We start from the raw sequence: 15,152 nt of genomic DNA, 5'->3' as shown, positions 1-15,152 counted from the left end.
ACTTAATAGCTATGTGATCCTGGGCAAGTCACTTAACCTTGATTGCCTCAAAAAAAGTAAGAGATAGAAAAGTATATGTATGTGAATGTATGGGGATAATAATAATAATAATAATAATAATAATAATAATAATAATAATAATAATAATGTTTTGCATATCACCTGCTATGTGCAAGGCACTATGCTAAGTACTTCACAAATATTATATCATTTGATCCTCACAATTCTTAAGTCGTACGTATTATTATTCCTATTTTATACTTAAGGAAACTGAAACAAATAGTGTTTAAGTGACTTAACCCAAGGTCACATATCAGGCATAAGGATGGTAATCCACATTAAAAGAACATTAAATGAAAAAATGTTTTATACAATACAGTGAAAGTTTTATATTCTTGGCAAATCAAGGGCACCAAGATTAGCAAGGTTTGAGAGGCATTTATATAGCCTTGAATTTGGACCCATGATGTATAAGACTTTAATCCAGAACCTCCCTTTGAGGTATGTTCCTTTTTTAAATGTATTTATTTCATTAGTTTTAGTTTTCAACATTCTGTTTTACAAGATTTTGAGTTCCAAATTCCTCCCTCTTTCCCCTCACCCTTCCCAAGACAGCATGCAATCTGATATAGGCTAAACATGTGCAACCATATTATACACATTTCCAAATTAGTAATGTTGTGAAAGAAGGACCAGAACAACAGGAGAAGACCACAGGAAAGAAAAAAATAGAAAATGGTATTCTATGATTCAGATTCTTTAGTTCTTCCTCTGGATGTGGATAGCATTTTCTATCATGACTCTTTTGGAGTTGACTTAGATCATTGTACTGCTGAGAAAAGTTAAGTCTATCAAGGTTGGTGATCACACAATGTTACTATTACTGCGTACAATGTTTCCTGGTTCTGCTTAGTTTACTCTGTATCAGTTCATGCAGGTCTTTCCAGGTTTTTCTGAAATCTGCCTGTTCATCATTTCTTTTTTTTTAGTGGGATAAGGACTTTTTTATTTTTTATTTTATTTTATTTTATTTTAAAATTAATTTATTTTGATTTATCAGCAATCACTTCCATATGATTTTGAGTTTAAAATTTTTCTCCCCCTTCCTCCCCACCACCCTCCCCAAGACAGCACACAATCTGGTATAGGCTATACAAATACATTCCTATTAGACATATTTTCACATTAGTGATGTTGTAACTAAGAATTATAACCAATAGGAGGAACCACCAGAAAGAGGAAACAAAACTCAACAGAAGAAAAAAAATAGCAAATAGTATACTCCGATCTGCATTCAAACTCCATAGTTCTTTCTTTGGATGTGGATAGCATTTTCCATCACGATGTTCATCATTTCTTATGGAACAATAGTATTCCATTACCTTCATATGCCACAACTTGTTCAGCCATTTCCCATTTGATGGGCATCTCCTCAATTTCCAATTCTTTGCCACCACAGAAAGAGCTGCCATAAATATTTTTTGTACATATGGGTCCTTTTTCAATTTTTATGATCTTTTCAAGATATAGACCTGGTAGTGGTATTGCTGGATCAAAGGGTATGCACAGTTTTACAGCCCTTTGAGCATAGCTCCAAATTGCTCTCCAGAATGGTTGGATCAGTTCATAACTCCACGAACAATATACGTGTTGCAATTTTTTCACATCTGCTCTAACATTTATCATTTTCCTTTTTTGTCATGTTAGCCAGTCTGATAATTGTGGTGTGGTATGAGAAATGTTTTTAATATCCTTCTCCCTCTTTTCTGTTTATTCAAATCTTACCCAAATGTCAAAGATCAATTAAAATTCCACCTCCTCCATTAAGTCTACTTAAGCCTACACTGATAATCCTTTTCACTAAATTCCAGTATGATTTCAAGTCTTCATTACACAACCTAGCAAACAGTATTAAGCATTGTTATACTATCCTGTTGCTTCTTGTACATAAACATTTTCTTTCCATCTAATTTATAAATTACCCAAGGTCAGGAATGTTATCTTATAATTCCCTTGAGTCCATTGAGTCATAGAATTTTAAGAACTGGAAATCTCTTTTTTTCAATAATTATTAGGTACCTACTGTGTAAAAGGCATTATGTTTGGCACTGAGGATTAAAAAAAGACAGGCCCTGAGCCAAAGAGCATTTTATTTGGAAGTACCCTTAGACATAAATTATCATCATCATCATCATCATCATCATCATCACCAGCTTTTTAAAACTAGCTTTTTAGTAATGCCTGCACTGTGCCAGGTGCTGGGCTTAGTGTTTCACAAATATTACCTCATTTTAGATAATTTAGATAATTTAACTCTATCATTTTATAGATGTGGAAACTGAGAACCAAAAAAATCAAATGTCGTTGTATATGGCACAAGGTCAGAGAAATAATGACAAATTATAGAAAAAAACCCAAAGTCCTTTTACCAGTGTTCTTTCTCAGTATCCTACTGTTCACCAATTGGATCTGTGAAGATAATTCTGGATATTTGATTGATGTATAGATAACAACTACAGCAAAATATAGTGGGGTGGGGGGAACTCTGGGTTTCATTCCAACTTAACTAAGTGTCCTCTTTAAGCTACTTCATCTCTTTGAGTCTCAGTTCTTCATTTATAAAATGAAAGGGTTTAAGTAGGTAATCTCAAACATCCCACTCACTGCTAGCATTTGAAATTCCTATAATACATTACAGAGCAATGTTTTACAAGCTGGGTTTGGGGAACTGGGAAAGTCATGCTCATTTCACACATTAAAAAGAGAAAACAAATAAATCTGATCTTCTTCCCCAGGTAATAAATTCAAGACAAGAAAACAAAGCAGGACAAACAGATATCTCAGATTCCAAGAAAGGCTCAAGTCAATACTCAACCAAGCAAATAGCTATGGCATCATCAGTCAAGAAGAAAACTAAGTGCTGCGATGTCCTGAAGGTTCGTTGAGATATATTTTCTTAAATAATTAATTAAAATTTTGGGGGTAGCAAGGTAGCACAGTGGATAGAGTGCTGGTTCTGGAGTTTGGAATATTCATCTTCCTGAGTTCAAATCTTCCCTCAGACACTTACTAGCTTCTTGACCCTGAACAAGTCACTTAACCCTGTTTCCCTCAGTTCCTCGTATGTAAAATGAGCTAGAGAAGGAAATGGCAAATTACTCCAGTACCTTTGCCAAGAAAACCCCAAATAGGGTCTTGAGGAGTTAGATGTAACTGAAATAACTGAACAACAACAAATTAGAACTTTAATTGTTAGGGGGAAAGAAGTTTCTAATTTGAGAGGAATAATACTTTTCAGGAAAGGCAATGTTGCAGAATTGAATGAGAATTAATCTAAGAGTCAGAAAGCCCTGGATTCAAGTCCTACTTCTGACACATACTACCTGCATCAACCTGGAAAACTTTCCAACACTCTAAGTTGCAAAGAAGTTGTTGATCTACATGAGAAGAGGAAATTGCTCAATGGGAGCTTCTTATATTGATAAAATCATAGATCCTGCATACCTTGGTGGGAATTGTGACTCAGAATTATGGGTTGACTCTTACTGTATTGTGATTAATTCTTCTCTGGTCTTCTATTGAGTAAATGTTATAATTATTTAACTTTTGACTTCTACTGAGTACCTTGAGGAAAGGAGAAGAGAGGAGAGAGTTTGGTGTTAGTCCCATGCTCATGGTAAGCTCCCACATACAAACACTCTGGAAAAACCCTAAGACTTGTTGGTGTGAAAACAGATTAGAATGTGTCATTGCAGCAGGAAAGAAGGGAGGTCCATATGGCCCAGCATGGGCCATATCCATAGGCTGCGCTGCACTGCCCAGGTAGGTGAATAACTGAATCCATACTATGGGATAGAAAAGAGATGCATTATGATGGTGTTGTTATTATTTTGACCTAAGTGCTAAAGAATGTCTGTGTTTTGCTCCTTCACAAAGAATGATCTTTTCTTGATTGCAATCAGATAAGGAGCTGGATATTTGCTGGTAAAAGACTGGCCAGGTCCCTTATGGCCTTTATTGTTAGAACTTCACATACATAAAAAAACTCCTAACATTTCCCTATGCAAATAAGGACAGTAAAAGAATGTCATATGAAACCTTTAATTTCTATTACTTACAACTTGGCTTTTAAAAATATTTTGAATGTAGCATAAATTAACACTGCCCTAATTGTCCATGTCACTTTCTGAATTTCTTTTTTTTTTCTTTTTGGTGGTGCAGTTGGGGTTAAGCGACTTTCCCGGGGTCACACAGCTAGTAAGTGTAAAGTGTCTGAGGCCAGATTTGAGTTCAGGTCCTCCTGACTCCAAGGCTGAAGCCCTATCCACTGTGCCACCTAGCTGCCCCCTGAATTTCCTCTTCCCCTCTTATGTGTACTTCAAAATGATTCAGTAACACTCTTTTTTCTTTAAGTATCATAAATACTAACCCATGCCAAATATCCCCGAATAAATAAAAAGAAAAGCTTTCTCATCAGGACAGTTACACAAAACAAATTCATATATAAGTTCTGTCTGAAAACATTCATCTTATTCTGTACATAGATTCTATTACCTCTCTGCCAAGAGGTGGAAAGAATAATTGATCATTAATCTTCTGGAGTCCTTCTCAGTCGTTGGATTAATCATAGCTCTTAATTTTTTTGCCACTCTTTTCCTTTATGATGTTGTAGCTATTACATGTATTATTCTCCTAGTTCTTCTCACTTCATTCAGTGTCATACCAACTCCCACATTTTTTCTGAATATTTCATCATTTCTTATGACAACAATATCCCATTATATTCATGTACCATAATTTGATCAGCCCTTCCCCAATTCATAGGCACTTATTTTATTCACAGGTCTTTGCTACAATAGAGTAGCACTATAAATACTTTCATACTTGTGGGTAATTTCCCTTTTTCTTTATTCTCTTTTAAATTTATGTGTAGTAGTGGTATTACTGGGTCAAAGGGTGTGTGGATGGTTTAACTACTTTGGGGTATGGTTCAAAATAGTTTCTGAATGGTTGGACAAATTCACAGCTCCACTACCTATGCATTTTTCTACCTACCTGTTCTCCCACAAACCACCAAAAATTGCCATTTTCCTTTTTGATCATCTTTGCCAATCTGATGAACATGAAGTAGAATATTATAATTGTTTAGTATGCATTTCTCTTTATGTTAGAGTTTGGGAGCTTTTTCATATGGTTATTGATGACTTGCATTTCTTTTGCTATGAGCTGCCTATTCACATCCTTTGGTTCTTTATCTTTTGATGAATGACTTTTGTTTTTGTAAATCTGAATCAATTCCCTGTATATCTTGGATACATAGATTTTATTATAGAAACTTGTTATAAAGATTTATGACCTCTCAAAATTATTGTTTGATTTCTACTTAAGTGTATTCATTTTGTATGTACAAAAAACCCTGATTTTGTATTTTCAAAATTGTTCATTTTATCTTTTTTGGTCATGTCTCTATTCTTTGATCAAGAACATTTTTGCAAAATATAGTTCTAAAACTTATCTCCTTCCTTTGTCCACTAATTTATTTATAGTATGACCTTTTCCATCTAGGTCATCCATCCATATGCAGTGTGAGGTTAGCTGACATCTAACATGACAGACAGCCTTTTAAGTTTTCCCAGAAGGTTGTGTTGACTAATGAGTCCTTACTCCAATTCTTGGAGTCTTTGTGTTTATTAAATAGTGTGCTGCTATGTTTGATTGTTTCTGTGTCTTGTGATCCCGATAGATTCTCCTTATCAAATTTTCCATTTTTCACCACTAGCAAATCATTTTGATGATTACTACTTTTATTACATTTTTAAGACCTACTGCTGGGAGACCCCTATACTCTCCACATTTTAAAAAAGTATTCCTCATGATATTCTTGAACTTTTCTTTCTCTTAGATGAGTTTTGTTAATTTTTCTTGATCTATGAAGTAACCCTTTGGTGGGCTGATTGGTATAACACTCAATTTCCAAACCAATTTAGGTAGGATTGTCATTTTTATTATGTCAGCATAGTTCAGCCATCAGCAATCAATATCTCTCCAATTATTTATGTCTATCTTTTTAATCTGTAATGAAAGTTTGATAGTTGTATTTTTGTAAGTCTGGTGTATATCTTTGTATCGGGATCCAAGATACTATATATATTCTTAAAGCTATGTTTAGTAGAATATATGTTTCTACCTTTTCCCATTGTGTTTTAGTAATCATATGGAGAAAAGTTTATGATCTTTTTGGATTTGGTTGTATCCTGCAACTTTTTTGAAGTTATAGTTTTAATTAGTTTTAGTTGATTCTTTAATGCTAAGTAAAATATCAGGTTGTCTGGGGAAAGTAACAATTGCATGAATTCTATAGATTCTTCAGACATCATGGAAAAAATTAAGATACACTAGAGTTGTTTAACATAGAAATAAGACATTTAAAAAGAGATATTGGGAATGAAATTAGTTTGTTAATTAGAATTCTTAAAGCAGAATTTAAAAGACAAACAGCAGAATACAGAGCTTAGAAAAGAATAGAGATCCAGTTGAAGGACATAGGCCCTGAAAGGGAAAACAACAAATTTGGAATACAAATATCCAGAAGTGAAAGGAAATTTATCAGAAGATCATCAAAAAACAAAAACTTTAAATGGACAAAAAAACTCTACACAAGTTATAAGATCTAATCTTTGCAATCAGTCAGACAATAACATTTATTAAATACCTACTATCTGCCAGGCACTATGTTAAACTCTGAAAATACGAAGAATTTTTCAAGTCCTTGCTCTCACAGAGCTTATAATATGATTGAGGAGACAACATGCAAACAATAAAGTACAAACAAAATACACACAGCAATTGGAAATAACCCATAGAGGGAAAGCATTAACATTAAAAGGGAATCAGGCAAAGATTCATGTAGTTGATGGGATTTCAGCTGACCTCAAAGTTAGGATGTTTGGAGGTAACACTTTTTGCTTTTATTTTTAAATTTCGTAATCACTTAATTAGGCCTCTCTTTTTCTCTTTTTTTAAATTATGTGTTCAAGGACATAAATGTATCTGAAAGAGCCAATTTATCTGCAATCCATAAATGCTCAGTAAGATCATTTTAGATAACAGACTATTATTTTTCTTTAATTTAGCTTTCATTTATTCATTATGAGCTACATGTAGTCCCAGTTCATATTATTTGGTGTTTCAATCTCTCTTTCACTACTTCCTATATAAGGTAGGATTTCAGCTCAGAATTAAAGGAAGCCAAAGTAGCCAGGAAGAGATAAGGAGGGAAGGCATTCTAGGCTTTGTGGGAAAAGCAATGAGAATGCCAAGTGTTGGGAGATAGAATGAATTTATCAAGGAACAACAAGGTCAATATCATTAGATCACAGAGTACTTCAGGTAGTTAGGGGAGCAAGGTATAAGATCTAAGAAGACTGGAAAATTTGGATGGGAGAAGAGGTTATGAAAGGTCTCGAATGCCAAAGACTTTTATAATTGATCTTGGAGCTTATTAAGGGAGTGGTGACTTTGGCAACAGAATGGAGGATGAAGTAGAGAGGGGGAAAAGAGTTGAGGAATAATTCATTGTGGAGAAAAGCAATCATTTAAAAGTGCCATATTCACCCTTCCTGAAAAAAAAAAAAAGCTTTATGCCTTTTTCTATGGCCCCAATGAAATACTTCACTATTACTTTTTCTTTCATTGGACATTAGGGTTTAAAGTTGGAAGGTAACTTATAGGTTCAACTAGCCTAAGTCCTTATTTTACAAATGAGGAGAATGAGGTAAAAATAAGGAAAGTGACTTGTTCGAGGTCATGCTGTAAATATTAAGCAGCAGAATTGAAGTTTGAGCTCAGATTCTTTGAATCCAAATAATTTCACAAATAATTTTAAAAGTATGGTTCTTATTTTTTAATTTTTTATGTATTTAATTTTTAATTTATGGAATAAAACAAGTATTTCCATAACAGTATAATGCAAAGATGATTGCACATGAAACTGCAAATCTATTATGTACAACTTGATATTCATTTTATTTTTTATTCCTTTTAAATGTATAAAGTTATCATGTAAATTACTTTTTTTCCTTTTTCCCTTCCCCCACCTTAGAGATGGTTACCATTAGACACAAATTGTGTGTGTGTGTGTGTGTGTGTGTATGTGTGTGTGTGTGTGTATAAAATCATTCTATACATAACTCTATCACTTCTGTCTCTGGATATAGATAGCATCTTCCTTTGTACAACCTTTGTAGCTAATTTGAGTATTTATAATAGTCAAAATGACTTAGTCACTCAAAGTTGCTCTTAAAACAATCTTGCTCTTACTATATGGTTCTGCTTATTTTGCTCTTCATTATTTCATGCAAGTCTATCCACATTTTTATAAGATCATTGAGCTTATCATTTCTTATAGCGCATTACTATTCTATCGTATTCATATGGCACAACTTGTTTAGGCATTCTTCAATTAATGGGCATCCACAATTACCAGTTCTTTGATACCACAAAGAGAGCTGCCATGAATATATTAGAATATATAGGTTCTTTTTTCTTTTTCCATAATCATCTTTGAAAATAGATCTAGTAACAGTATTGCCAGGTCAAGAGGTATAAGCAAACTTTGGGCATAATTCCAGATTGCTCTCCAAAATGGTTGGATCAGTTTACAATTCCACTAACAATGCATTAGTGTCCCAATTTTTCCATATCTCCTCCAACATTCATTGCTCTCCCCTTCAATCATTTTAACTGATACGATAGGTGTAAAATGATGTCTCAAGGTTGTTTGAATTTGCATTTCTCTAATCAATAATGATTTAGAACATTTTTCTCATATGACTCTAAATTCTTTTGATTATTTTATCTAAAAACTGCCTGTTCATATCTTTTGACCATTTATCAATTGAGAAATACTCATATTCTTATAGATTTGACAAAATTCTTTATATACTTGAGATATGAAATCTTTATATGAGAAACTATTTATAATTTTTCCCCAGTTTTCTGCTTTCCTTCTGATCTTGATGAGGGTGGTCCTTGAGAATCTTTCCAATGTTAGTATTCTATATATGATCCCTCATTAGCATTTTTTTCTTTCTAGCTCACTTCTAGGTTGAATTCTATCTCTATTTGTAACTTATAATCTGTATGATCTTGCACTTCATTTCTCTGGGCCTTAGATTTTTCATTTTTAAAATGAGGAGGATGAACCAGTTGATTTCTAAAATCTCTTCCAGTTCTAAATCTCTGATCCTTGATTATATTACCCCTCTCATCAAGAAACCATAGACTTTCTCAAATAACCCAATATTTAGAGAGGCATTTCTCAAGCTCTTTTGCCCACTCCTCTGATGGGGATATATGATTGCATTTATAGCACACATGGCCTGTGGGCCACAGGCTGTAAAAGCAGTAGTACCTAACCTGAATAGCATTGAGACAGTTCCCTTAGCCTTGGCTTCTTATCAGTTGAAACTGTAACCTTCTGTAATTTCCCTAACAAACTCTTATTGAATACTGCCAGAGACAAGTACCTAGTTGCTTCTTGGCTTCTACTTATGTGTGTGATTGCAGCTTCCCTGCCCAGTTATGAGCTTCGGTTAATACATTGATCTTAAAAAGAAAATATTGCTTATTTTATCATTATTATAGGCTATTGCATCTAATTGCCTAAGAATTATTAAAAAATGATTTCAAAATGTCTTCATTTTTAAAAATTTAAATAAAAAGAGTAGGCATAAATCTAAAAAAAAAAGTCTTCACCTTGGTCTCTCTCTGCCTTGAAGTTGTGAAACTTGAGCCAACAGAGTCCTTTGCGAACATGCTGATGCTATGATTAATGTTATTATACTAAAGCCTTATACCAAGGTTGAAAATTATGAGAAAGGTAAAAATAACATTTATGAAAGCTGAAGAGTAAAGTTAATATATACTAACAGAGAAAATCTTGTGGCCTTTTATTTAACCATACTTTCCTTTCCATTCTGTCCCTTGACCAGATGTTCATGGTGGCTCTAACATTCAGCTTTACTTGCAAAGCACTATCAGGAGTTATCATGAAAAGTTCCATCACTCAGATAGAAAGAAGATTTGGTATAACAACATCTGAAGCTGGTTTCATTGACGGAAGCTTTGAAATAGGTAATTTTATGGGGCAGCTAGGTGGCACAATGGATAGAGCATCATCCCTGGTCAGGAGGACCTGACTTCAAATCCAGCCTCAGACCAAACACTTGACACACAACTAGCTGTGTGACCCTGTGCAAGTCACTTAACCCCAATTGCCAAAAAAAAGTAGGTAATTTTATTTCATTTAGTAGCTAGTCTTGGATCTTGAAAAGCAAAATAACTATTTCTAGTAGTTAATAAATTAATTGCTGTCTAGTTTCAAAGTCAATTCTTAACTCTCTCTTCTGCTGCTTCTTCTTCTTCTTCCTCTTCCATCAAATATGCAGACCCACATATTAATAGGAAATCTCTTTATTTCATACTAAAGCCAAAATATATTTCTCCTTTTTATTAATAGCACACTTCATAAATGAATTTTGAAAATTGACAACTGGCAGGCTTAGCCTTGATATAAAGATGGCTTTTCTAACAATTAGAACTGTCCATAATTGATTTGGGTTGCCTCAGAAGGTAATTTGTCTTCATTTCACTGGCAATTTACAAGCAGACTCAATGGTCTATGTAAAGTACATAGTAAAGGAATTACTTATCTAAGTATGGGTTGGACTAGTTCACCTCTGAGGTCTCTTCCACCTCTTAGATTCAGAGTCCAGTATAAAAATATTTTTCATCTTCCTCAGGATCAAAGGGCAACAGAGCACTCCGGTCTCTTATTGGCCAGACAATCTGATTAGCCACAATATCAAGGAGCAGAGAGTTACACTCTTTCTTGGACAGAGTGGCTAAAATCTATTTATTCACCTTCCTTAAAGCTTAATTCATTACTTAGATCATCTCTATGACTCACTTCACTTTAGCCAAATTCTCATTTTCTGTCTATACTCAGGTAAATTATATTTGACCCATAACCATAGAATAATATAGGTAGACTGCTCAGCAGACAGTGTGCTAGACCTGGAGTTGAGAAGACCTGAATTCAAATCCTACCTCAGACAATTACCAGTTGTATGATTCTGAGCAACTTCCATCTGTCTCCATTTCCTCTTCTTTAAAATAGGGATGGGTGGTGAAACCAAGATGGCAGAGTAAAAACAGTGATTTGCTTGAGCTCTCCCCCAAACTCCTTCAAATACCTACAAAAAATGGTTCTAAACAGATTCTAAAACAGCAGAACCCACAAAAAGACAGAGCTAAACAAATTTCCAGCCCAAGACAGCCTGCATGGTTAATCAGAAAGGTATATCACACCAGGCGGGGAGAGGAATGCAGTTCAGCATAGGCGTGCAGGCAAACCAGGCCTCAGTGAACCTGTAGCAGGCCTCAGAGGACTGAATCAAGAACAGCTGTGGTGGTTTCCAGATTTCTCAACCCACAAATACCAAAGACAGTTTAGAAGGACAATGGGAAAAGTCTGTGACTGTGATGAGAGAGAAAAGCACAGTCCCAGCCTCAGTCCCCAAGCATGGCCCCAGGGCAGTGGCTGCTTCCAGAGCTTCCAGGCCACAGACTGAGGGTGAATCCAGTAGCTGATAAGAGGGTGATTGTGCAGGATTCTCTTGCTTTGTCTGTGCCCGGATCTGGGTCACACTTCTGGATGGCAGTCTTGGGGGAAGGAGTGCTGGTGTGGTGGAGCTTGTAGTGGTGGTAAGGAGAAAATCCTTCTCACAGTTCCAAGGCAGAAAAGAGTGCTTGTGGTCTCTGATAGACCAGAGCACTGGCCAGGAAAGGAGTAAACACCTCGCCCCTTATCATACCACCTTAGAAGAACTGAAAATTTATAGGTCCCTAGAAGTATCTCTGAAAACAGCTGCACAAAACCCTGGAGCTTGGGACAGTATATTCTCCACACTGGAAGCATACCCCTGCCTTAACAAAGAGTTTATAACTCAAGTCGTTGGCTGACATCATGAGCAAGCAGCACAAAAAGAGTTAGACCATAGAATCTTTCTTTGGTGACAAAGAAGATCAAAACATACAATCAGAAGAAGACAACAAAGTCAAAGCTCCTACATCCAAAGCCTCCAATAAAAATATCAATCAGTCCCAGGCCATGGAAGAGCTTAAAAGGGATTTTGAGAAACAAGTAAGAGAAATAGAGGAAAAACTGGGAAGATAAATGAGAGTGATGCAAGAAAATCATGAAAAACAAGTCAACAGATTGCTAAAGGAGACCCAAAAAAACCTGAAGATAGCCTAACCCAAATGTCAAAGGAGGTCCAAAAAGCCAATAAGGAGAATGCCCTAAAAACCAAATTGGACAAATGGAAAAGGAAGTCCAAAAGTTTACTGAATGAAATACTTCCTTAAAAACCAGAATGGAGAAATTGGAAGCTAGTGACTTTATGAGAAATGAAGACACTGTAAAAACCAAACCAAAAGAATGAAAAAATAGAAAATGATGTGAAATATCTCATTGGAAAAACAACTGACCTGGAAAATAGATCCAGGAGAGAGAATTTCAAAATTATTGGACTATCTGAAAGCCATGATCACAGAAAGAGCCTAGACATCATCTTTCAAGAAATTATCAAGGAAAACTGCCCCGATATTTTAGAACCAGAGGGCAAAATAGAAATTAAAAGAATCCACCAATTGCCTCCTAAAAGAAATCCCCAAAGGAAAACTCCTAGGAATATTGTAGCCAAATTCCAGAGTTCCAAGGTCAAGGAGAAAATATTGCAAGCACCCAGAAAGAAAAAATTCAAGTATTGTGGAAACACAATCAGGATAACACAAGATTTAGCAGCTTCTATGTTAAGGGACCAGAGGGCATGGAATATGATATTCCAGAGGGGAAAGGAGATAGGATCACAACCAAGAATCACCTACCCAGCAAAACTGAGTATAATCCTTCAGGGAAAAACATGGACATTCAGTGAAATAGAAGACTTTCCAGCATTCTTGATGAAAAGACCAGAGCTGAATAGAAAATTTTACTTTCAAGTACAGGAATCCAGAAAGACATGAAAAGATAAACAGGAAAGAGAAATCTTAAGGGACTTATTAAAGTTGAATTGTTTACATTCCTACATGGAAAGATGATATTTTTAACTCATGAATTTTGCCAGTATTAGGGTAGTTGGAGGGGAAAATTATGTGTATGTAGATAGATAGATAGATAGATAGATGGATGGATGGATGGATGGATAGATAGATAGATAGATAGATAGATAGATAGATAGATAGATAGATAGATAGATAGATGGCACAGGGTGAGTTGAAGATGAAGGGATGGTATCTGGAGAATAAAATTAAGGGATGAGAGAGAAAGGGAGAGGTAGAATGAGGTAAATTATCTCATGTGAAACAGACAAGAAAAGACTTTTATAGGGGAGGGGAAATTGGGGAAGGTGAGAGGTAATGAGTGAATCTTATTCTCATCAGATTTGGCTTAAGGAGGGAATAACATATACACTCAATTGCGTATGGAAATCTATCTTACCCTACAGGAAAATGGGGGTGGGGGGAAGAGGACAAGAGAGCAGGGGGATGATAGAGGGAAGGGTAGATTGGGGGAGGGGGTAAGCAGAAGCAAACACTTCTGAGGAGGGACAGGGTCAAAAGAGAAAATAGAATAAATGGGGGATAGTATAGGATGAGGGGAAACATTCATAGTTTTTCACAACATGACTACTATGGAAGTGTTTTGCATGACTGCACATGTATAACCTGTATTGAGCTGCTTGACTTTTCAATGAGGATAAGTGGAGAGGAAGGAAGGGAAAAAATTTGGGACCTAAAGTTTTAAAAACACCTGTTAAAAAAATTGTTTTTACATGCAACTGGGAAATAAGAAATACAGGAAATGGAGTATAGAAATCTATCCTGCCCTACAGGAAAATAGAAGGGGAAGGGGATAAGAGAAGGGGGGGGAGAGATAGAAGGGAGGCCAGATTAGGGGAAGGAATATGCAGAATGCATGCTGTCTTGGGGTTGGGGAGGGATGAGATGGGGAGAAAATTTGGGACTCAAAATCACATGAAAGTGAATGTTGAAAACTAAAAATAAATAAATAAAATAAAATAAAATAAAATAAAATGGAGACAAAAATAGCCCCTATTTCCCAATTGTGGTTGTGAGGATAAAATAAGATAATATTTGCTAAAAGAAAATAAATAGAGGAAATAAAATATTTGTTGAACATTAAACCATGATAAAATGGTAGCTTTTATTACTACTAGCGATTAACCTAAATAAAAAATTCTCCAATTCTTCATAAGCAAATCACTGAAGCAGATTACATATGCCATGTATTTCAATGTTCTTTCTAAAACTTGTCGTATGAAAAAGAGTGACTACTGTCTCAGAGCTCTGAATTAGATGTAACTCAGCAGCTGCTTTCCTTAGAACTCTGAGGTAAACACAGGCATAGGCGTAGGCATAGAACTCTGAGATAAATCATAGGTCTGTTATGATAAATTTAATTCAGTAACTACTTTTCTCAGAAGTAGATTTAAGCCCCTGGCAAGTGAGCTGTCAAGGATCTCCTCTATATATACGTGTGTATACATATATATATATATATATATATTATATATATATATATATATATATGTATGTATGTGTGTGTACATATATGTGTGTGTGTACATATATACGTATATATATGTACATATATATGTGTGTATGTGTACATATATGTATATGTAGGTATATACTCACATATATACATATATGTATATATGCATATACATACACACACATTTATATATTCATTCTCTTTAACCTTTTATCGGCAGCTAGTGGCACAGTGGATAGAGTGATGGGCCTTTCATCAGAAAAACATGAATTCAAATCTGGCTTCAGACACTTGCTATCTGTATGGCCTTGATGAAATGGTCAAAAAAGGTGAAAAGAAAACCCTGGCAGTATAGATTCCTAGAAATGTATCTGGAAGTCACTTGAGATATCATCTAGTCCAATTCCTCCAGTTTACAGATGAAGATACTTAACAAGTTACATGACTTACTTGAAATCATAGAACTTCTTCTTTTCTGGAACAGAATTAGAATCTAGACCTCCTGATATAC

At 35.1% G+C, this 15,152-nt stretch overlaps 1 protein-coding gene across 1 annotated transcript in view; it reads left to right on the top strand.

Annotated features, from left to right (window-relative positions):
* Nucleotides 1-466: 466 nt before the first annotated feature.
* Nucleotides 467-15,152, top strand: part of LOC110213821 (solute carrier organic anion transporter family member 1B1-like) — a 59,098-nt gene continuing 44,412 nt past the window's right edge. Inside the window, exons 1-4 of the mRNA XM_078150043.1 lie at nt 467-501; nt 1,708-1,729; nt 2,796-2,936; nt 9,993-10,134. Coding sequence (XP_078006169.1) covers nt 467-501; nt 1,708-1,729; nt 2,796-2,936; nt 9,993-10,134 — 340 coding nt within the window. The remainder of the gene's footprint in view (nt 502-1,707; nt 1,730-2,795; nt 2,937-9,992; nt 10,135-15,152) is intronic.

The sequence above is a fragment of the Phascolarctos cinereus genome, unplaced genomic scaffold (genome assembly GCF_003287225.1).
Source record: "Phascolarctos cinereus isolate Bilbo 61053 unplaced genomic scaffold, phaCin_HiC Scaffold_1;HRSCAF=81, whole genome shotgun sequence".
Lineage (NCBI taxonomy): Eukaryota > Metazoa > Chordata > Mammalia > Diprotodontia > Phascolarctidae > Phascolarctos > Phascolarctos cinereus.
The sequence above is the reverse complement of the archived record's forward strand: the minus strand, read 5'-3'. Positions and strand labels throughout refer to the sequence as shown.